This window comes from Aythya ferina (genome assembly GCF_964211825.1).
Source record: "Aythya ferina genome assembly, chromosome: 3".
Classification (NCBI taxonomy): Eukaryota; Metazoa; Chordata; class Aves; order Anseriformes; family Anatidae; genus Aythya; species Aythya ferina.
The window spans coordinates 48,454,836-48,477,834 of NC_140298.1; the positions used below are offsets into that span (position 1 = coordinate 48,454,836).

The 22,999-nt window shown below is 43.1% G+C and overlaps 1 protein-coding gene across 1 annotated transcript in view; it reads left to right on the top strand.

Moving 5' to 3' along the window:
• PRKN (parkin RBR E3 ubiquitin protein ligase) overlaps window positions 1–3,244 on the top strand; it is a 779,628-nt gene extending 776,384 nt beyond the window's left edge. Inside the window, exon 12 of the mRNA XM_084514657.1 lies at window positions 1,923–3,244. Coding sequence (XP_084370783.1) covers window positions 1,923–2,032 — 110 coding nt within the window. The 3' untranslated portion in view covers window positions 2,033–3,244. The remainder of the gene's footprint in view (window positions 1–1,922) is intronic.
• Window positions 3,245–22,999: the final 19,755 nt, after the last annotated feature.

A 22,999-nucleotide genomic window follows, 5' to 3' on the forward strand; every position in this document is an offset into this window, starting at 1 on the left:
CTGGTGTCAAGAGGCTGATGATTGTACACTGAAATCTGCCATCCGGCCTCATCTGTGTCTCCACACAAGAGAATAACTCTGCCTTCTCTCCACAGATGCTTCTGTGGACACTGTTACTTGCCACTTTTACGAGGGACAGTGACGATGCCAATAACTTTTCTGTAATTGCCTATATTCCTGTATGTCAGTAACTTTTCTCTAACAGCTTGTATTTCTGTAGGCATTGTAGAGTACTTCTAAATGCCAATAACTTTTCTGTAATAGCCAAAGTGAGAGAGTGAAGCACTTTCCCACAGTTCAGTTCCCAGAATCATAGAATGGCCAAGGTTGGCAGGGACCTCTGAAGATGACCTAGTCAAACCCCTCTGCCAAGCAGGATCACCCAGAGCACATTGTGCAGGATGGCATCCAGGAGGGTTTTGAATATCTCCAGAGAAGGAGACCCCACAACCTCTTTGGGCAGCCTGTCCCAGTGCTCTCTCACCCTCACAGTAAAGAAGTGTCCCCTCATATTCAGATAGTAGTCTGAGTGAGTTTAAATACACATCCACATCTCTCAGAGGACTGCTATGCTCATAAAGCTATGGGCCATGTTGCTTGAGGCACTCTCCACTCAGACTGTTGATTTCAGCTGCTGTGTAGCAGAGAGTAACTTCACTGATGTAGCTTTGCAGATAGAGCGGTTGTTTGACAGCAGGTGCCTGTTGGGTTTTGCTTCCTGCACCAGGATTGAGATGCATTTTATCCAGTGGGGGCTTCACATGAGTTGTACATGTAAGAGAGCATTGGGTCTAAACTTTAAGTAAAGTGTGTTGCAGATGTTGGCCATTAGTACGCTTAAATTTAAATAAGGTTAAAATGTCCAGTGAATTGCATCTCTTGCACAACTATATAAACTTTGCCTTGTTGGCAAATGGGTGTTGCCATCACAGCTGGTTTTCTCCCTCTGTCAGATGAAGCAGATAGGTGTTGCCATCACAGCTGGTTTTCTCCCTCTGTCAGATGAAGCAGATAGGCCTATTTTAACAAATCATTTCTCATGTCTCCTGTCGTTTTCACCTTCTGGAGTAGCATTTATAGGAAAGGTTGAGTAAGGGTAGCAAGTCGTACAGTAGGGAATGCACACTCCTTGTACATCATATCACCATCTGGAGTCAAACTGAGCTGACATTTCAGCACTTCTTGCTACACGTTTTTCTTTCAGTTTGAATTATACAAGAGATTTCTTTGTGTGGTAAGCAACATAATTTCCATTTGAAGTAGATTTTTGTAATGACCTTTGACAATGTTAATGTTTTATATATTACAAACTAATCATTCGATCAAGGCTGTGAGCAGAGAGATTAAAGCTGTTCTCACAGTATGGGCAAGTAACAAACCAACACACTGGAAACACTGAGGTGATCAAAAGGCTGCTTCAGATATTAAAAAGGTCAAAGTAACTTAAATTGCTAATGTCATTTTGATATAATCAGCAGTGAGCTGTCAAAATCTGTCTCCTGATTTACTCTCTTTGCACATCTCTCGGTTGTTGAATCCAAATTCAAAACAGAATTGAACTTTGTTCAACCTCTGCCTCACAGCTTTACTAGCATAGACTGCTCTGGAGCAGGCATCTGCATCACTGGTTTTAGAGGCCACAGGCTGTCATTGCTTTTCCCTGTCCCCAAATGTCAGACAGGACTGCACTTCGTACTTCTGCAGCCCCTCAAGTGAGACCAGCATGTTAGACCTCTGTAAGAGAGGGAATAAAAGGTTTTAGAAAGCCCAGGAGAAGTAGTGTTCAGGTTTGTACTTTTATTAAGTATTCTACTTGGTTAGTAATTGAAGGGCTTCAGAAGTTGATTTTAAAACTGTTAATAGTTGATTAACATCTCTAAGTGCTTGCCAAGTACCAAAGCCCTTCTTTTGCTGTTTTGCAGGTGGCTGCATGCACATGAAGTGTCCTCGACCTCAGTGCAAGTTTGAGTGGTGCTGGAACTGTGGCCTGGAGTGGAACAGAACCTGCATGGGCGATCACTGGTTTGACTGACAGCACAGGGGCACCGAGGGCCAGCTGGCGTTGCTGCTGGAGCCTGCTTTCATCAGGGTCAATTTCTGAACTCCTTGCTTAAACAAACCTCCCAGCGGTTTCAGGAACAAAGAGTTCAGAAATTGGCCCAGTTTGCCAGTTTGTACGTTTTTGCTTGCTTGCCTATGAAATCACACACACACACAAAAAAAAAAAAAAAAAAAAAAAAAAAAAAATCACATTGAAGTAATGCCAAAGGTTTTAAATCCACTAAGTAAAAAGAGTAATTGTTTTGGTAGACAGACTTGCTCATCATCATACAAAAAGGGATAAATTTCACCTTTCTGAACATGTGTGGTCTGTTAGCACAATGAGCAAATAGGGTTACTATGAGGAGCTTGCTTGACACATTTAGTTAGGAACCCACAACTCTTACAAGAGAGCAGCATCTGTGTGTGTGTATCAAGGGCTGTGGAGGAGGTTCCCTGCATCAGCTACTTTTTCTTCAACCGCTCCTTTGCTCAGTCAGCCCAGTTTTTGATTTTGAGATAGTATTTCTTAACAGCTTTTCTGGCGGATGGATGGGAGACTGTGGCTCTTCAGTGTTTTTTCAGGGTTCCTTCCTAACAGGCTTTCTGTAGGGGGTCTTGCTTTCAAACCATATTCTCCTAAAAACAAGCAGCTTTATGCCACATCTGTGCTTGAATACTTGTAACACGTGGCATGAAATTTGGCTCTGTACTCATTACAGACTATGTTACCACTGGAGGGTTATTTCAGGGTGGATGCAATTTCAGCTCTAACCATGACTGTTGTTGCAGTGATGACTGGATCTGATTAAGCGTTGCACAAGCTGGACTCTCAGGGTTTAATTTTTGTTGTGCTTACAGCAGTACTTTGGCCGTAGCATGGGGAAGCAGGAGGAGCCTTCTCAGGGGTTTTCTCTATCATCATTTTCCTAAATTTAATTAGAATACAGGTGTATTTCTGAAAATATATTCACATCTCAAACAGTGAGAGGTAGAGGGACTTCTTTCATTTTACAATGTTAAGACAGTATGTGAAGCTTAATAGCACTTGCAAGCCTGAACAATCTTTTTTTGTTTTGTGTCCTCTATATTGCTGTCTTAATCTGAAATTAAATGGGTACTGAGCATATCAACATGCCATGTAAGGATTTGTACTATTCAGTTTGGGAAAAAAACGCACAATAAATAAAATGGTCAAAATTTTGATCTTTGTTTTATTTCCCTTTTTTTTTCTTTCAACACAATATAAATAAATGAGTACAAAGACGAGTGCGTTGGATGATGCATTTGCTTGGCTGATTCAAACTACCAGCTGAGAGGCCAGCCCTTTGACTAAAACATACCCTTAGAAGAAAATAAATTCCAAGGCCATGGACTTCTTCTATCAAGCCTGAATTAGTAGTTTGTACGGTATGACTGTAGACTCCTGAAAATATGAGTATGCTTTGTATCAGTCGGTGCAGAGCAAGAATCTTGATGTACAAAGAAATCCCAGGCTCTGCAAAAAAGCCCAGTTGTTAAAAGCAGTGGAGTATTAATCTGTGTCAGCTGGAAGTCACATTAAAAATCTGAAGAAACAAAAGGATGAGGGGACAAGGTAGAAAAAATTAGAGAGCGAACTCACAGAATTTAGAAAATGCACTGGGGAAGAGAAAGAAAGTGGCAATGAGAGCACAATGGCCAGTTCCTAAAGGCCACTTTCCTTTTTGGCATCAGTGAACTAAAATGTATGCAGAAGTAGCTACATTAAAGCATAGGGGTGCGATAGAATGAGCTGCAGTGCAGCTCATTTAAGTACATTATCTTAATGGAGATATTTTACTGTGAGCTCTGATTATTTCATGATTTGATTTCCTGCACCTGGGTCTATTTCATAATTTATAGGGCTTGCTGCCAACAGGCTAGGGAAGAATCACCATGCATAATATTACTTTTATGCTATGTTGCATGGGAGCTCCTCACTAAGGTTCCTATCTCCAAATATTTGAAATAAAAGAAGCCTGGATCTCTTCCCCTTTTTGTTCAGAGGCTTCCTAAAAGAAGAAGAAAAACTTGTTCTCTGTAAGGCAGTTTCACTGAGTTAGACCTAGCCCTAACAAGTTAATATTTCAATTGTCACGTAGAAACATAATTTATGCCCCTGGATCAAGGTCCACTGAAGTCAATGGACTATAGATCAGCTCCTGTATTTCTTTCTGGCCCAGTCAGGGCATGGCTGGGCATGAGTCATAAGGCCAGAACAGAAACATCTCTTTCTTAGGAAGAATTTGTCAGAGCACGGGGTTATGGACATTTATCTAAAACATAAACAAGGGCAAGAAAGGGGAATAAAGAAAGGAATTCCAGCACAGACTCAAGTTTATTCACTTTTAGAGGCTAACTTTATAGCCCTTTGCCACATAGAGCTTCTTCGCACACCCCAGACTTTCACCCTGCAATCACACATCTCCCTGCCAAAAAAAAGAGTGGCTCCTGCAGATTTTAACAGAACATATCAGAACACATCCTGATTTTCTCTGTATTAATACGTATACATCTGTGTCTGTATATGCACACACAGCTTAATGGTGCAGCCTGTAAACCTGATTTCTGTTTGCAGTAAGATTAATTCTAATAGCTTTCACAATGTAGGGGTATGAAAAATTGGGATTAATGCTCTGCTGCCACTGTAAGAATGCTAGAATCCTTACAGAAATGTGTGAAGTAGACCTAAAATCACCTGATTTATTTTTTTTTAATGAACAAAATGCCTTTAAAAACCTCAAATATTTTTGTTTGTTTGTTTGTTTTGTTTTTAAAGCTCATTAAAACTGTAATTTGAAACAAAGCAAAACGTACCGAATGAAGTCTTCAGTATCTGTGCAGACTGTTACTCTTGTTTCAGCTCTGAGCTATCAGGGTGGGATTCGTCGCACCAGCCTTAGCCATCTAGTTGGTGCAACAGCCAAGGCTAGTGGATCTGTCATGTGGATAGGGGATCTGCTGACATGTGGATAGGGGGGCCTAGTGATTTTTTGGTCGTGGCCTGAGGTGTGATGGTAAAGTTCCTGCTGGGGCCTACAGCTCCCGACATAGGAGCAGGACTGTGGCGCTCCCCCATGCTCCTGGCTCTGCCATTGGCATGGAGGAGTGGGGAGGTGAGGGGGCCTTTTCTTAAAACTTACAAACTGGCATTGTTTGCCAGCATTCATGAAGTCAGCCTTGGCAAATACCCTCTTTGGTGGGGCACTCACGTTTCTGGAAGTACTCCTGGCAGCACGGGGTGATGAAGAGAAGCAGGACTTGAGCACAAAACAAGAGGCAATCTGAGGGCTTAAGCAGATGCAGAGGTTTCAAGAGCTTGTGGGTTGTTGCTCCCCACTAGCAATGCACTCTGGAAACACTAAAATTTCATGTGGAAAGAAGATGATTTACTACAGTGATGTAAAGGAAAAAAAAGAAGTCCATATCTTTTCACATCTAGGTTTGCCTTTGTTGATTGAGGTCTCTACCTCAAACCTTCTTCATCTTTTGGATTAAAACAATTAAAGACTTGTTCTTGGTGCTGCAATCCATGCTCCATTTAGTGTGTGTTAAATGAATTAAGTACAGGATGTATGCTGAAATATTCAATAATAATTATCTCTATAATAATTCAGCTCTATAACAACAAAGAAAATCTCTAATATTTAATTCCAGCTGGCAGTGAAACCTGAAGACCGAGTAGATTAAGAAGAAAATATGTAACAGCTTGGCTCCCTAAGGACAAAGCATATCTCAAAGCTTAGCATAAATAATATTTTTGGAGCCGTGACTTTGACTAAAATATGATTTGTATGTCTGCCCTTATTTTCCACAAACTGCAGTCCAACTAATTTCATTTAAAAATGTAAACTTTAAAAATAAATCAGTAAATGGCACCTCAGAAGAAGCATTACACCACTATTGGGAAAGAAAAGTCACACTCTCAAAGGACAATTAAGTAGTGGGTTTTGTCTTTTGCAGATGAATACTGAAGTACCGTCTGTAGTGCAAAGCAGTATGATAACAGTGCTTTTTGCTTACAGATCCTTCATGTGGACTGAAGTAAAGTTGCATTTGTGGAGGAAAACCTGAGGCATGTAGAAGTGAGAGGCCCAATCCCAAGAGCTGCTGCTGCCCTGGAAGGCTGGGAAGATTTAGCCCTCTGTGCCAAATATCACACTTTGAGGCAACAACAGCAGCTGCTATGTCCCTCATGTTCATTGTACCACTCTAACTGCTATACTAGTAAATCACTGGATAGAGTAAGCTTAATAAGCAACACTTGTATCAAGATAGAGCACACTGTCAGCTCTGAAGAGAGCTCGTTCAGCAACTTTACTTAGATGTCTATGACAGCACTGTATTGACAGTGATTTGGCAAAGTGTCCTGGTTTCAGTTAGCACAGAATTAATTTTCTTCCTAGTAGCTGGTGGAATGCTGTGTTTTGGCTTAGAATGAGAAGAGTGCTGATAACACCCCGATGCTTTAATTGTTGCAGAGCAGTGCTTATACTAAGCCAAGGACATCTCAGCCTTTGCTCTGTCCTGCCAACGGGCAGGCTGGGGGGGTGCAGTAAGAGCTGGGAGGGGACAGACCCAGGACAGGTGACCCAAACTAGCCAAAGGGGTATTCCATACCATCTGACGTCATGCTAAACAATATATAGGGGTGGCTAGCCGGGGGGAGGGGGCCGGACTGCTCGGGGTTAGGCTGGGCATCGGTCAGCGGGTGGTGAGCAATTGCATTGTGCATCACTTGTTTGTACATATTATTATTAGTAGTACTATTATCATCATTGTATTATTATTATTATTATTATTATTATTATTTTCCTGTCTTATTAAACTGTCTTCATCTCAACTCACGAGCTTCACTTTCCATTTCTCTCCCCCGTCCCAGAGAGGGAGGGGGGAGGGTGAGCGAACGGCTGCGTGGTGTTTAGCTGCCAGCCGGGTTAAACCACGACAGCCTTTTTGGCGCCCAACGTGGGGCTCGAAAGGTTGAGATAACGGCAGATCTGACCAGAGTGTGTTAAACTAAAATTGGTATAAGTATTAGACCTGCTTAATAGTCACTTGTCATAATGCTGATTACTTTAATCTCAACTGTGCTGCGCCTGTTTTCCAAATTGAGTATTATAGCACGTTATTTTCCGTATGTGCTCTCTGTCATGTTGTTTATCCTCTCCGGGCCCTGGTTTCAGACCGTTATGGTACTGTGTGTTGTATCAGTGGCTTATGAGATGATGAAATATCTGGCCATGACTCTAACCTGGTATTTGTACTCAGTAACATCTTCGATTCTATACTTTGGAAACTGTATTTTGGAAACTATTAGCAATTGTATCTGTTGCCTTTTTTCATTAGGGAGTCAATCTGTGGAGGGGAAAGGGGAAGATAATTTTTCTTACTTAATCACTCTCCCTTTCTCCTTCACCACCCCTGTACCCTCCTTGATCACTCTCCCTTCCTCCTTCACCACCCTCTTATCCTCCGAGTTTATTACAATAGCTCTCCAAGATATTGAATATCCTTGGGATACTCAGACCAGCATAGTCCTGTTGTTCTGCCTCCTGAATGCACTTCAAGTTCTGCTTAAAGTTAAACAACTACTTAGGAAGCTCATCCGGAGATCTGCCCGGAGGCAGTATAGTTGTGGGTGGCAGGGAGTATGGGTGGATATGGGCAGGCATCTAGAGCAGTTGGCACCCCCAGTGTGTTGGAAATTCACCCCTGAACAATGGCAAAATCCTCAAAAACTGGCAGAATGCTTGAAAAAAAGGTGTAATGATTCTGGCAGTTCCAAAGTAACACAAATCATTGTAACGTGCTGGGGCCTGGCTCATGCCTATCGAGCTGCCATTGATACTGCTGTCAACTTAGTGACAGACCCTGCGGCCACTCCAAACCCTGTGACAGATCCAACGGCCACTGTGACCCCTACGGTGGATTCTGCAGCCGCTCCAGTCCCAGCTCCTGCAGCCGCTCCAGTCCCAGCTCCTGCAGCCGCTCCAGTCCCAGTTCCTGCAGCCGCTCCAGTCCCAGTTCCTGCAGCCGCTCCAGTCCCAGTTCCTGCAGCCGCTCCAGTCCCAGCTCCTGCAGCCGCTCCAGTCCCAGCTCCTGCAGCCGCTCCAGTCCCAGCTCCTGCAGCCGCTCCAGTCCCAGCTCCTGCAGCCGCTCCAGTCCCAGCTCCTGCAGCCGCTCCAGCTCCAGCTCCTGCAACTGCTCCAGTCCCGGCTCCTGAAGCTGCTCCAGCTCCAGCTCCTGCAGCTGCTCCAGTCCCAGTTCCTGCAGTCGCTCCAGTTCCAGCTCCGGCCGCTACTCCAGTCCCAGTTCCTGCAACTGCTCCAGTCCCAGCTCCTGAAGCCGCTCCAGCTCCAGCTCCTGAAGCCGCTCCAGCTCCAGCTCCTACTGCTGCTCCAGTCCCAGCTCCTGCAACTGCTCCAGCTCCAACTCCAGCTCCTGTAGCCGCTCCAGCTCCTGTGGCCGTGTCAGAGAAACGAGCTGTAGCAGTGCAAGTTGACCCTGCAGAGGGCATTCCAACCCCTGTGGCAGACCCTGTAACAAAGTCAGAGAAACGAGCAGTAGCAGTGCAAGCTGCCCCTGTAGAGAAGGTGAAAATATGGTATAGAAATTCAAGTCGTTTAGAACGCAGAGAGTCTTCTGCCAATCCAGGTAAGGCTTCTGCCAAAACTAAGTATAGAGATGACGAAGATGATGACGACGCTGGGCCGTCAAGGATTCAGGAGGAGGAAGATGAGGATGCCGAAAGAGCAACAGTAACTACCCGAAGCCTAAACGAGCGCGAGCTACGAGATGTGCGAAAAGATTTTGGTCGCTGTATAGGTGAGCAGCTTGTCACCTGGCTGCTCCGGTGCTGGGACTCTGGAGCCAATTGTGTGGAATTAGACGGCAGGGAAGCCAAGCGGCTGGGATCCCTTGCTCGAGACGCCGGCATTGACAAAGCAATTGCAGATGGAGCACGACCCACCAGCCTCTGGAGGCGTCTCCTCTCAGCTGTGAGGGAAAGGTATCCCTTCAAGGAAGATATTTTATGTCTACCAGGCAAGTGGACCACTATGGAGAAGGGAATCCAGTACCTGAGGGAATTAGCCGTACGGGAAGTGATTTATGAGGATCCAGACCTCAAACAAACATCCACAGATCCAGATGAAGTCAAGTGTACACAACCCATGTGGCGGAAGTTTGTACGGAGTGCACCATCATCATATGCCAGCTCATTGGCAATAATGGCCTGGAAAGAGGATGAGGAACCCACAGTGGGTGAAGCGGCTAAACAACTCCGGCAGTACGAAGAAAGTCTCTCCTCTTCCTTACAGGCCTGCGTCTCAGCTGTGGAGAAACTTTCTGAAAAGGTTCACCAACTTGAAGAGAATCTATTGTCCTCCCCACCTGAACCAACCAGTGCCCACCGACCAAAGGAGAACACTTGGGAGAAACTTTCTGAAAAGGTTCACCAACTTGAAGAGAGATTATTCTCCTTCGCACCTGTACAAAGCAGTGTCTCAGCTGTCAGGGGTAGGCGTTCACCCACACAAGGAAGACGATATGGTGGGTACTCACCCCGTGCCACCCTGTGGTTTTACTTACGAGACCATGGAGAGGACATGAGAAAGTGGGATGGAAAATCTACCGCGACCCTAGAGGCACGGGTACGTGAGTTGCAAAAGAAAACAATCAGGAAAAAGGGATTCTCCGAAAAGTTTGCTGCTCCAACTTCCAGCAGACAGTCCTTCAAACACAGAAACGAGGAAGATTCTGACCAGGATTAGGGGGGCCCTGCCTCCAGCCAGGGGGAGGAAAGGGACAATCGAGTTTATTGGACTGTGTGGATTCGATGGCCTGGCACATCACGCGCACAGAAGTATAAGGCTTTAGTAGACACCGGTGCACAATGTACTATAATGCCATCGAGCTATAAAGGACCAGAGCCCATCTATATTTGTGGAGTGACAGGGGGATCTCAGCAGTTGACTGTATTGGAGGCTGAAGTGAGTCTGACTGGGAATGAGTGGGAAAAGCACCGCATTGTGACTGGTCCGGATGCTCCATGTATCCTTGGCATAGACTATCTTAGAAGAGGATACTGCAAGGACCCAAAAGGGTTCCGGTGGGCTTTTGGTATTGCTGCCTTAGAGACAGAGGGCATTAAACAATTATCTACCTTGCCTGGTCTCTCAGAGGACCCCTCTGTTGTGGGGTTGCTGAGGGTCGAAGAACAGCAAGTGCCAATTGCTACCACAACTGTGCACCGGCGGCAATATCGCACCAACCGAGACTCCCTGATTCCCATCCATAAGCTAATTCGTCAATTGGAGAGCCAAGGAGTGATCAGCAAGACTCATTCACCTTTCAATAGTCCCATATGGCCAGTGCGAAAGTCTAATGGCGAGTGGAGACTAACAGTGGACTATCGCGGCCTGAACGAAGTCACGCCACCACTGAGTGCTGCAGTGCCGGACATGCTGGAACTTCAGTATGAACTTGAATCGAAGGCAGCCAAGTGGTACGCCACAATTGATATCGCTAATGCATTTTTCTCCATCCCTCTAGCAGCAGAGTGCAGGCCACAATTTGCCTTCACTTGGAGGGGAGTCCAATATACTTGGAATAGGCTGCCCCAGGGGTGGAAACACAGCCCTACCATTTGCCACGGGCTGATCCAGTCTGCACTAGAGCAGGGGGAAGCTCCTGAACACCTGCAGTACATCGATGACATTATTGTGTGGGGTGACACAGCAGAGGAAGTTTTTGAGAAAGGGAAGAAAATAGTCCAAATCCTTCTGAAAGCCGGTTTTGCCATAAAACAAAATAAAGTCAAAGGACCTGCACGGGAGATCCAGTTTTTAGGAATAAAATGGCAAGATGGACGTCGTCAAATCCCAATGGATGTGATCAACAAAATAACAGCTATGTCTCCACCAACTAACAAAAAAGAAACACAGACTTTCCTAGGTGTTGTGGGGTTTTGGAGAATGCACATCCCAAATTACAGTCTGATTGTAAACCCACTCTACCAAGTAACTCGTAAGAAGAATGAGTTTGAATGGGGCCCTGAACAACGACAAGCCTTTGAACAAATCAAGCAGGAAATAGTCCATGCAGTAGCCCTTGGGCCAGTTCGAACAGGACCAGATGTAAAGAATGTGCTCTACACTGCAGCCGGGGAGAACGGCCCCACCTGGAGCCTCTGGCAGAAAGAACCTGGGGAAACTCGAGGTCGGCCTCTGGGGTTTTGGAGTCGGGGATACAGAGGATCTGAGGCCCGCTATACTCCAACTGAAAAGGAGATATTGGCAGCATATGAAGGAGTTCGATCTGCTTCGGAGGTGGTCGGTACTGAAGCGCAGCTCCTCCTAGCACCCCGATTACCGGTACTAGGCTGGATGTTCAAGGGAAGGGTCCCCTCTACGCATCATGCAACTGATGCTACATGGAGCAAGTGGGTTGCACTGATTACTCAGCGGGCTCGAATAGGAAACCCCAGTCGCCCAGGAATATTGGAAGTGATCATGGACTGGCCAGAAGGCAAATACTTTGGGATATCATCAGAGGAGGAGGTGGGTCGTGCTGAAGAAGCCCCACTGTACAACCAGTTGCCAGAGAATGAAAAGAAATATGCCCTGTTCACTGATGGGTCCTGTCGTATTGTGGGGAAGCATCGGAGATGGAAGGCTGCTGTATGGAGTCCTACGCGACGAGTTGCAGAAGCTGCTGAGGGAGAAGGTGAATCGAGTCAGTTTGCAGAAGTGAAAGCCATTCAGCTGGCTTTAGACATTGCTGAACGAGAAAAATGGCCAGTTCTCTATCTCTACACCGATTCATGGATGGTAGCAAATGCCCTGTGGGGATGGTTACAGCAATGGAAGCAAAACAACTGGCAGCGTAGGGGCAAACCTATCTGGGCTGAAAGGAGGCTGGGTCCCGCTGTCTTGCCCAGGCTGTGCTGCAGGGTCTGTTCACAGGCGCGATCCCGCTACTGATCAGCACAGGAGCTTTGACCTGCTCCGTTTCCGACCTAATATGTACAAACAAGTGATGCACAATGCAATTGCTCACCACCCGCTGACCGATGCCCAGCCTAACCCCGAGCAGTCCGGCCCCCTCCCCCCGGCTAGCCACCCCTATATATTGTTTAGCATGACGTCAGATGGTATGGAATACCCCTTTGGCTAGTTTGGGTCACCTGTCCTGGGTCTGTCCCCTCCCAGCTCTTACTGCACCCCCCCAGCCTGCCCGTTGGCAGGACAGAGCAAAGGCTGAGATGTCCTTGGCTTAGTATAAGCACTGCTCTGCAACAATTAAAGCATCGGGGTGTTATCAGCACTCTTCTCATTCTAAGCCAAAACACAGCATTCCACCAGCTACTAGGAAGAAAATTAATTCTGTGCTAACTGAAACCAGGACACAAAGACACAAATGTAATAGTTCACATTTTATCCAATTTTATTACAGTTTGCATGGAAATATTTATCTCTCTAATTAGCAAATTTAGAAAAACACATCTCCCCCTTTTAAAAAAATAAAATAAACATGTTCATCTATTGACTCTCCTTATGTTTATTTGTGTATGTTTGACTTCCCTTGTAGCTCATTTGCTGATTTCCAGCTGTCCTCAGGTAAATTAGCTAATGCTCTAGGAGCTACTAGAATAAACACAGAGTAGCCTCTTCTAATATTCTGGGTAAGAGCAGGCAGACCAAAAAACTTAAAATGCCTTTAAGTAAACAGTAAGGTAGGCAAGCTGAGAGAAGCTCATTTAATAGTACAGAGAATCATATTCAACGTAGTGGCCTGTGGGTCTGCAGGGATTCTTTTTTAGAAATCAGGTCACATGCCATTTCATTTTTCTTCATTATTATTAATAGTGTTTATAGTGTTTTTTCTTTGCTTTTAATTTAAGTTTTTCCTTGTCTGTATTGTCGTTTTCTGAATAATGGAGCCATGGTTCTATGCCAGTAGATAAAACATGCAGAAGACATCACCTGTTATGTTATTTGTTTGGCTTTTATCCCTTGAAAGCTTGAGGAATCCACATAATCCACGTCAGCAGGAAAGTGCCACTATCTGTACTTTACACTCAGGGAATTCAGTCCAGAGAGCACAACCAGGCCACGTGTAGACAGAGACGCCTACCAACCCTTTCCCCACCACTGCCAGCACAAAGATGAGTTGGGCTCACAGAAGCAGGAAGCAAGTTTGAAGTTTAAGGTCCAGAAGACACCAGTATGGTATTATACAGTCTGGGAAAATAAAATATTTTTTTCAAGGTGGGCTTTTCAGTGGTCTAAATAACTGTGACCTAACCTGACATCCTTTCCAACCACTGGGAATTTAACAGCTGGCTTCACTGGGAGAAGGCTAATTTAGGGGCTTTGAAAACTTTTGATTTTTTAGCAGTACATAGGAGATCTCTGGGTGAGCTCGATGTCCCAGATTTCTCCTTGTTTCTTCGTTAGTTGAAAATTGCATCTGTAAAACATATTTGTGCCAACTCTCTCCACCTCGCTTTAGTGAAAGCTTAAATCCATCAATCTGATGCTAGGGTTGTTTTAAAAAGCTTTGGTTAAGTACAGCTGAAGAACCCTCTATACTCATTCTTACTTGGTACATGATTGTTTTGTCTGCCTCATAAACAGTAATCTCTGCAGCCTGCCAAGTTCATTTGCTGTTTACCAGCCCAAAAACTGGTTGGACGAGGACCTCAATCAATGATCAAAAGGCAGTGCTAAAATAAAAAGCAGCAATCAATTAAATGAAATAGTATTTAGACACCGTTTGTGTTGGGGCCAGTATAATAATATTTTTTTCTTGGAATGAATGCTATATGCTCCTGGAGAGGTTCAGTTGACTGAGGTTGTTTATGCCTGGAAGTTCATTCTGGAAAACTCTGCATGCCTCCTTTCCAAAGTAAAGAGGTCACAGTACAGTAGAAGGTTTTACTTTTTCTTTCTTTTTTTTTTTTTTTAATGAGTGGCCTAAGTCTGTGTGTTCCAGAAGTGATAGAGTTAAAGCAGAAAAGACAAACCACCTCAGTAAGCCACACTGACATTTTTACATGCTCAGTGCTGCAACAAATGCCAGGTTTGCTTTTTTTTTTTTTTTTTTTTTTTTTAAATCTGTTTCTTAAAGGCAAAAATGCTGTGACATTTACATTAAAATTAGTCAGTTAATGAAGCTTAAATCAATTCTGATTCAAGCTCAGAAATTTTAGCAGTGATGTAACTGAATCTAAGACAACACCAAAAAGTTAGTCAGTCTGTGCTGAGCGAATATTAAGGTGCCTGTTACCTGAGCTGCAACCACTGAGGTCCTTGGTTTATTTCAGAACTACAATGAAGAAAGCTATTCCTATTGACTCAGCATGTTGGATTTTACAGAACAGTGCTAACAGAAAGCTCCTGCATGGTAGGATATCTTTTCCTGAACTAATAACCTCTTTTCTTCTGACATTTACTGTGCACAAGTTAAAAACAATCAGTGGCATTTCAGTTTTAGGCCTCCTTTCTGTGTAGCTTCAGGCAGTTGAATAAATAAAAATATAAAGCCAAGTCTCTTCAACAAAAAGGCTTCTTTTCTTGCTATCCCAGTATAACTATACACAGACCTACCTGATACAATATATTAGCTTGGTCTGGTATACAAAATAAGCCATAGACAAGAAAATGTACTTATGCCTTTATATTGCACTGTTTTTAAGATCTTTCCCAGTCTAGAAAAAGTCATAATCCCCTTCCCTCTCCAGAGAGGGTCCACTCCAATAAATCCCTGAGATGAGTGATGGCTGGGGCAGTCCCAAAGCTCACACATAACCTGTATCATCATCTGGGTGAGCTGTGACACAGACTGCTGGTGCCCCGCTACCTCAAGTTTGATGTTTATAAGAGCTCAGCTTCCCTCAGGAACCCAAAAAGGACAAGACTGTCAAAGGTCACCAACAGATGTATTTTTAAAAAGAGTATTTTCATTTCATGCCTAATCAAAGTAAGTGTAGATACGTAGCAGAGTGAGACTTTTTCTTTGATTCTGGATGTTGAGCATTATGAAGAAATCTGCCCCTGAGAAACTTTAAATCAATGTTTGCTTCTTCAGAAGTCCATGATCTACAGCCTTTTGTAATGAGTATATCCAATGGCTCTTTTCTGTTACATTTACAGTAAGCAGCATATACTTTGTACAGTTTTACTATTTGTAAATACTATTTACTTACACATTTCTATTAGATTGTAAAAGGCCTTCGCAGAGCTTTAGCAAGTCTCAGATAAATGACGTATGTTTATTATTATGCAACACTGTGTCATCTGAAGAAAAATGTGTTTTCTTATTGCCTTCACTCCACTGTGGAAGAGAGCACATGAGGTACATGGGTCTTGATGTTTGTAAGGGGATCTTAGGAGGTCCCTCCATACATGTTCCTACAGCCTTATTCTCCCATGGGCTTTACTTGGCCTACTCCCAAATGAAATTTTGAACTTTGAGGACTGTTTGATCAATTATTTATCTGCTTGCAGAAAGGGAGAGAGATCCAGAAGCTCTTCTTATTAATGCAGTCATTGTCTCAGATCCAACAGCTTCCTTTGCTAGTCAATGGCATTAACAGAGAAACCTCCCTGCCAGGAGGCTTTCCTGATACTTATGCCACATAATTTTTTACCCTTTCATGATATTAAGGTATCAGGAGCAGAAAGGTCTTATTAGTTTGCTGTGTCCAGCCTGCTACCACAGGCCCCTTGCGATGCAAGAGGCCTTGCAGAGTGCTCTTGCAAACAATTTTTTTTTCCAGTCTCATTTACTTTCATTGCAAGGCAATTCTGGAACCTGATTCCAGCCACAAATGGTGAGAAATGCTTTCATTCCAATAAATTAATGGCTAGTTTAATTATTTTTTTTAACAATATGATTTGTAAGTTTGAAGTTTTCTTTTCCCCATTTGTGTTTCCTACTCCCTCCCTTCTCTGTGGAGATTCCATTTGTTTTCTTAGGCTAAGTAGGCCGAGCTCAAAAGCTTGGTTCACCATTTCTCTAACCATCCTATAATCAAGTTATTTTTTTCAAGTATGAGTGACAGAATTTTGCATATGGCCATGCATGGTCTCACCATGGCCTTCATGCCACTATGCTATGGCTCTGCTGGAGACATTTCTGACAAGGGCCAGGATCACAGCATGCTCTTCACAGACACATCATGCTGGCACTTCAAAATCATACTGTGATGGTGTACATCTCCCAAAGCCTTCCTTGCCTTGTTTCTGAGAGATGCACTTCCAATTTACCAGGTCTCTACACTTTTTTCTGATTATCTTGCTCATTTTCTGCATTTATACAATGCTAGCTGTCCACTGCTGTGTATCATAGAACGCATGCACATTGAGCAACTATAGGAACATCCTTTGGTAATCACTCTTGAACATGTTTGTATATTTTGTAATATTTTTTTTCCAAAGGCTACAAATCTTTTTTTAAAAAAAAAAAAAAAAAAAACTACTTTACAGTACTGTAGAACTGCTATACTCGAAGAATCTGATAGCTTGATGGGTTTGAATAACTCCAGTTTGGTAACTTATTTGTTTGTGAAATGTTTCAGTTCCTTATCCTTCAGGTTTATCTATATTTCTATCAGTAGATCTCATGTAGATGTAGATGAATGTGGTGGGTTGATCCTGACCAGCGAATTAAAAAAAAAAAAAAAAAAAAAAAGTGTTGAGATAAAGATAGTTTAATAACTGTAATAACTGAATGAAAGAGAAAGAAAAAAAAAAACAGTGATGTAAAAGCAATCACTCACCACCTCCCACAATCAGACCAATGCCCAGTCAGTCTCCAAGCAACAGCTACTTTAGAAAGAAAACCTCCCAGTCTTCAATGCTGAGCATGACGTGATATGGCATGGAGTATCCCTTTGGTCAGTTCAGGTCAGCTGTCCCCACGGTGTCCCCTCCCAGCCCCTTGCTCACACCCAGCCTATTTGCTGGGCTGCAGAGAAGCAGAGAAAGCCCCAGCACTCTGCAAGCACTGTTCAGTGACAGCCAAGGCACTGCTGTGCTATCAACACTGTTTTAGGCATGAATGCAAAACACAGCATAATTCAGGCTGCTATGAAGAAAATTAACTCCATCCTAGCCAGACCCAGTACAACAAGGTTACTGCTGAACATGTGCTGACAGCAGCATAAATTACCTCCTCCCTTGGCCTCCCCAGGTGCTCCAGTGCCTAACAAGGATTGATCTAACGATGAAGGTTTTTCCTCAGTAGGGCTATGAACAGGGTTTCTGCCTGACTGGCAGTCTGTTTTTTATAAATGTAGCATCTTCAGTATCTTTTTGTCTTGGTCAAACCTGGTTGAAATTGGCTAACATTGAAGAGCTTCTGCAGGAGGACTGACAGCTGCACAAACAGATTCAGACAAGGAAGCTAGGAAAAACAAACAAACAAACAAAAAAACTAGGTAGCTACATTAAATTCTCACCAAGCTATTGGGGAATACAGCGATACAGAGAAAAGTCAGAGAGATGAAGCAAAGGAGGCTAAACAGCCTTGGTTTGTCATCAAATGATGGCTACACAAAACATTAAGCATCCAGTCTTCGGTCTTAATTCCCACTTTAAATTGAGACCAGAAGTTCCCTATTAACTTAAGGGAAGAAGAATTGGATACATTTGGATAGGTAGCTGTGATAAATGGATTTGCTTCTCCCTGCTCTCTCTTTTGGGGCTTTTACAGGCAGCATGAAGTTTGTGGGATTCCAACCCAAAAGCTGCGCATTGCTCTGTGTTGTCATGGGGGTGTTGTTTCTACCAACTAATGGGGAGAATGAGGTTGGTATTAATTAAAATACATCAGTGATGAAAATTGCCAAAATGATCTGATTCAGTTTCATCATTTGTCTCCCTGTGTCTCCCCTGACTGCTAATGAAGTTTGGAGCAACCGCACTCCCAGCTCGGGTATCTCAGTTAAATATCTCACACTGGTGGGATGGCATCAGCCGCAAGCAGCCTGCTTTCGGCTACTATTTAAAGATCACTAGGACACAGGCAGCACAACTCCCATGTCGCTAATGGAGGGCATTTATCACAGCTGATTGCAGCCCAATTTGTTTCTGTTGCAGTAGCCTGATGCTGTACAGATCATGGGACCAACGTCCTCACTTCATACAGCTTCCAAGCATCTAGCACCCAGAGAAAAGGTGAGAGGAGGAAGACATGGAGATGGTTTTCAGCGATCTTGGTCTTCAGTCTGCCAGGTTCCATGCTGGACCCTATTTGTTGGCAAGGAAGGAATAGCAAGAGTTTTCCAGAGGGGATTATAATAGCTGTTTATCAGTAAGTGCCAGTGTTTAAGATAATGCTAGATAATCACATCCTTATATTCTCTCACTTCGTTCATGGGGATTTTTAAAAACCCTTTTTGCTTCTTTTTTTATTGAAGTAATGTACTATGGTGATTGGCAGAATATAAACTATGTTCCTAGATAATAACTTTTTTAAATACAAATGGGAAACACATTTTTTAAAGAGCTAATTTCACTCTTTATTTCAGAATCTAAGAAACCTAAAGCTTAAATGTGATTTTGTCTTCTCTGCCACTAAAGCATTTTTTGAGTATTTTCCCTAGAACTACCACCTAATAGCAACTAAATAAATTGCATTCTTGGGACATTCAGTAGAATATTAAGAAGCTATCCCACATAGCACTTTTGGTTTTATCTCCTATATATATGTCTTGGAACATGTACTACTCTACAGCATCTAGAGAGTTGTCATTTCTTTCTGTAATAAATAAAATTAAAAAAAAAAAAAACCTCAAGCTTCTTACAGGATTTTTTTCATAAGAAAACAAAAATGAATACTTAGTGGACAGAAAATACAGGCATATTTAATGTGGGTTTCAAATACACACATAACAATTTAGGAAACTGCTTAGTGGAAAACCCAGCAGCAGATGTCAGCACCACTGGGTAAGTGGCCTTAGGGCTTCCGCTCTGCAGAGAGCAATGCCTCATCAGACACCATTTCTCCAAAATAAGCCTTAATGTTTCTGGAGACCCTGAGAATTTCATACTCTGAGAGAAAACTTAAAAAATGTTCTCATGTAGCTATAAAGCCTGTGCAGTTCATTCATGTTCTATCCCACTAAGAAAGGAAAAACAAGCTTTTAATACACAACCTTATGCCATCATTACTTCCCAATTACAGACACCATGAACTTTTGCATTGCAGACTTCAGAAACAGTGATACCATAAGCCTACCACCAACGCTTTGAACAGGACTCATTCAAAAGTAGTCTTTGCGTCGATAAATGCACTTTGCTGTGAATCCGTTAGCCAACATGGGAAGTCAGAACCACTGTGATATACATCATCCCTGGCCTCTGGCTACTTTTCTGGCCCAGAGCAAAACCCATTAGCATGTTCTTGCAGAACTCTCTGGCAGAATTCCTCTGTGACAAATATCTCCTTCTGTAGTAAGCTTCTGCGGAGCTACAGTTGCTCCAAATATTATTCAACATTACTCATTTAGTAGGAGAAAAAGAAAACAACCCTAATGGGTGGTTTTGTTTCAGTTTTTACTTCTTATTATCTTAAGCAAACAAACAAAGCAAGCACCTTATAATTCTTCCAAGATTTTTTTCTCAAAGAGCAAGCACTGATAGGAAATTTCAATTTGAAAAATAAATTTTCTTGGGTTATTTATAATTGGAAGAGTTTTGCTCTGAAGGTGAGCGTTAGGCATGCTCTTTCCTTTCGGTGTTACTGCCTCTTACATCCTGACTCCACAGCTTTCATTGTTAACAATAATAGCTACTATATCTAAATGACAGTGTTTTCGCCCTGTACACGTAAACGGCTGGGTTATCAGATGTCCTGTTTTGTAGTACAGAGGAAGTTGTTAAGTAGGATGATAATGACAATTTCATCCTCTTTCCTCTGTCTCTGTTTTCAGGCTATGTCTGCACACTTCAATCTCTGCTGGCTGCGAGTGCCTTGCATCATTACTGAAAGAGGCTGTGTATGAGGACTTATGTGACTAGAAACTGTACATAAGGTAATGGGAAAACTCCATGTGCAAAATCTGGATTTAATGACACATCCTTCTATAGCTGACAATTCATACTCTTTGTATGAACTTGTAATTAAGTTAATTTATATTTCTCTGATGAGAACACAACTCATCACAGATGATGAGTATCACCTGCCCACACACCTTTCTGGTGCACGGAGGCCATTTGGAGGAGGTGCACAAACACACCAGCTCTAAAAGGGCCCCGAATTTTCTTCCCTTTTTCTGAAGAGTAGCACCAGCAATCATGAAGGAAGCTACTCACTGATTAGAGTAAGGGTGGTAGAATCTGATTCATGCTCTTGGCTTCACTTTGCAGATGAGCTGTGAAAATAAATGTGGATATTCAAAGAGCCAGTACCATTGAAGTGCCCACGAGGGTTTAAACATTATGCAGCTAGTGTTGTTGCCACACACGCTGAAGAAAAGCCAATTTTGAATAATTTCTCAGTAAATGAGGCCTGCTTGTGCTGTACTCTGAAAAAGGGAAGGGGCTGGCCATAGAAACTGAAACCTTGGAAACATGTAAGTAACCTAAGAGAAGTAACCATATGAGAAGGCATTAAGTTTGCACAGGCTGCTTTCATTCTGGCATTTGCATCTTTATTTGACCTTATACTGTACCTTTTACTGTTTGTGTGTAGCATATGAATGTAAACTGAAGCAGTGTATCAAAGCACTTACTAGCCCTAGGAATTGTGTCATCTCGTGCTGTAAGCACTGCTTGCTATTCAGAATCATTTCAAGTTCTGTTGCCTCTTTTTACTCCTTCCCTCTTCAGGAGAGTGGATGGGAGGCAGTCACTGTGTCTACCTTACCTCTCTGTGCAGGTCTGATTGCAGTGAGGACACTGGCCAACATGCTCTAAGGAATATTTCTGAGGTGGCTGAAGACACTACCATGCCTGTCCATGCACCCTGCCCTTCTTCTGTTACTCACTTCATCCCCAAGAGCAGTGAGCACTGAACAGTTTGCCTCTGGGGTGATTTTGTTGAAACCTTGTGCTATGCCTTGGGGCAGTTAAGACACAGACACATGTTGTTCCTGCCTCTCCTAGAGGATCTGCAAACCCAAGAGGGCAGGAGAGACAGCCAGGAGACCAATAACATCTGAAAGTGTCCCTGCAAGGTTTTCCTGAGTCTGTCTGATAAAAAGACCCTTAATTAAGTTGGTAGAGTACAGTCAAGGGTCCACAGTCTCCTCTGATATAAATCAGTACCTAGTGCTTTGGAAATCCATGAAGCTGTCAGGTTTACAGCAGCTAACCCTGAAGTTGTTCGTAGTTCATAGTTCATGCCCTGGTAAATGTTTAGCCAGCAGAAGGCAAGGTTTCCTGTACACTGCACTGACCAGGTGCATGTCAGGACAGGGTGCATCTTCTTCCCTATTGAGCTGCAGGTCCGACCTATCAACGCCTGCCCTCACATCACCCTCAAGCAGAGCAGCCACGACCTTCCCCAAAGTGATTTGCAGTCACTCAGGTAGTGGGCTGAATGCAACGTTAAGGAATTCAACTCATGCCTAATTAAGACGACGCAATCAACTGGTCCATAAACACTTAAGGATCTTCTTAATAACTCTATTTTTATCAGCTTGAGTGCTAGACACTGTAGTGTGAGGTGATCATTAGTGCCGATGTTTGAAGTCAAGGAAGTTTTTCCTTCCTGTATTTTCCCTCATGAGCATGTGCTCTCTACTAACCCACTCCCTCTGCCATTACTGTGCTGTGCTGGCTCCCATTTGCTGCTAACATCTAATATAAAGTAATTTGCTCTAAATTACTTTAAAAGTACGGATGGCCATGCTTCCAAAAATACAGTCTTAATAACCAGTTTCTAGGCACAATTTTAGGATATGAGAAGCTGAAAGAAGAAGAAGAAAAAAGAACTAACTAGAATTGCTTTAAGTGAAAATTTTTTTCTAAAGAAGGTTCTCAAGAGCTATTTTTTTTTTTTTTTTTTGGTGGGGAAAATGCATGTTATCTGTTTGTTTGTCTTCATTTCTTAGTTCAGAAATGGCTTTTTAGATTCCTGAACACATTTATAATAAAATACAGTGTACAAAATTAAACAACTTCTGTTGCCCAGGCCTGTCACTGCTTGCTGTGGAGCATTAATAATATATTAGCCGTTCCTACAAAGCCGCATTGTGCTTCGTATTGCCCAGAGTTACAGCAAAAGAAGACTGTTCATGGTGCAGCCCAAGTGGCTGGTATTTCCTCCCTCCATCCACTGTTGTGAGCTCTAGTGTAGTGTACAGAACAGCAGTCTGAAGCAAGCTGGATGCATCCTGGGGGTGCATCAGAGTCTCACAAGGTCCTGTTCCACTAAGAGAAGAACTGGAACTCGATGGCAAAATCCACAAAATCCTATGAAGGACGTTGGACCCCTCCAGCTGTGATGTACAGTGATTCAGCACAGAAGCCCAGGAACCTCTTTTGGCTGTTGGATAAAGCATACTGCTCTTGGCATGAGCCTTTACAGAGGGGTTGTGCAAAACTCACTTGTTTCCACACAATGGAGGCCCCTGCATATGCAGTGCTCTGCTGTTTGAAACTCCGTATGTCTTGGTATGTATGTGACTGGCTATAAGACACCCTGAACAAAACGGAGTGCTGGCATATCCCCTTGTCTTCACAGGAGCTTAACTAATTTCAAATGGATTTTGGGGAGGTTCCTGTGGCACAACTCAGTGCAGGATGCAGGGTCCAACTAGGGCTGCAGTTGTTTTACAATGCAGAGGATTTATTTTCTATGTGCATTTCTTTGCCTAAGTATGGTATTTGAATTAATACAGGGAAAAAAATAATACATTTTCTACTCACCAAGTAGAAAGATTTCCCTCCACCATTTATTTTTTTAGTTGTCATGCCAGTAT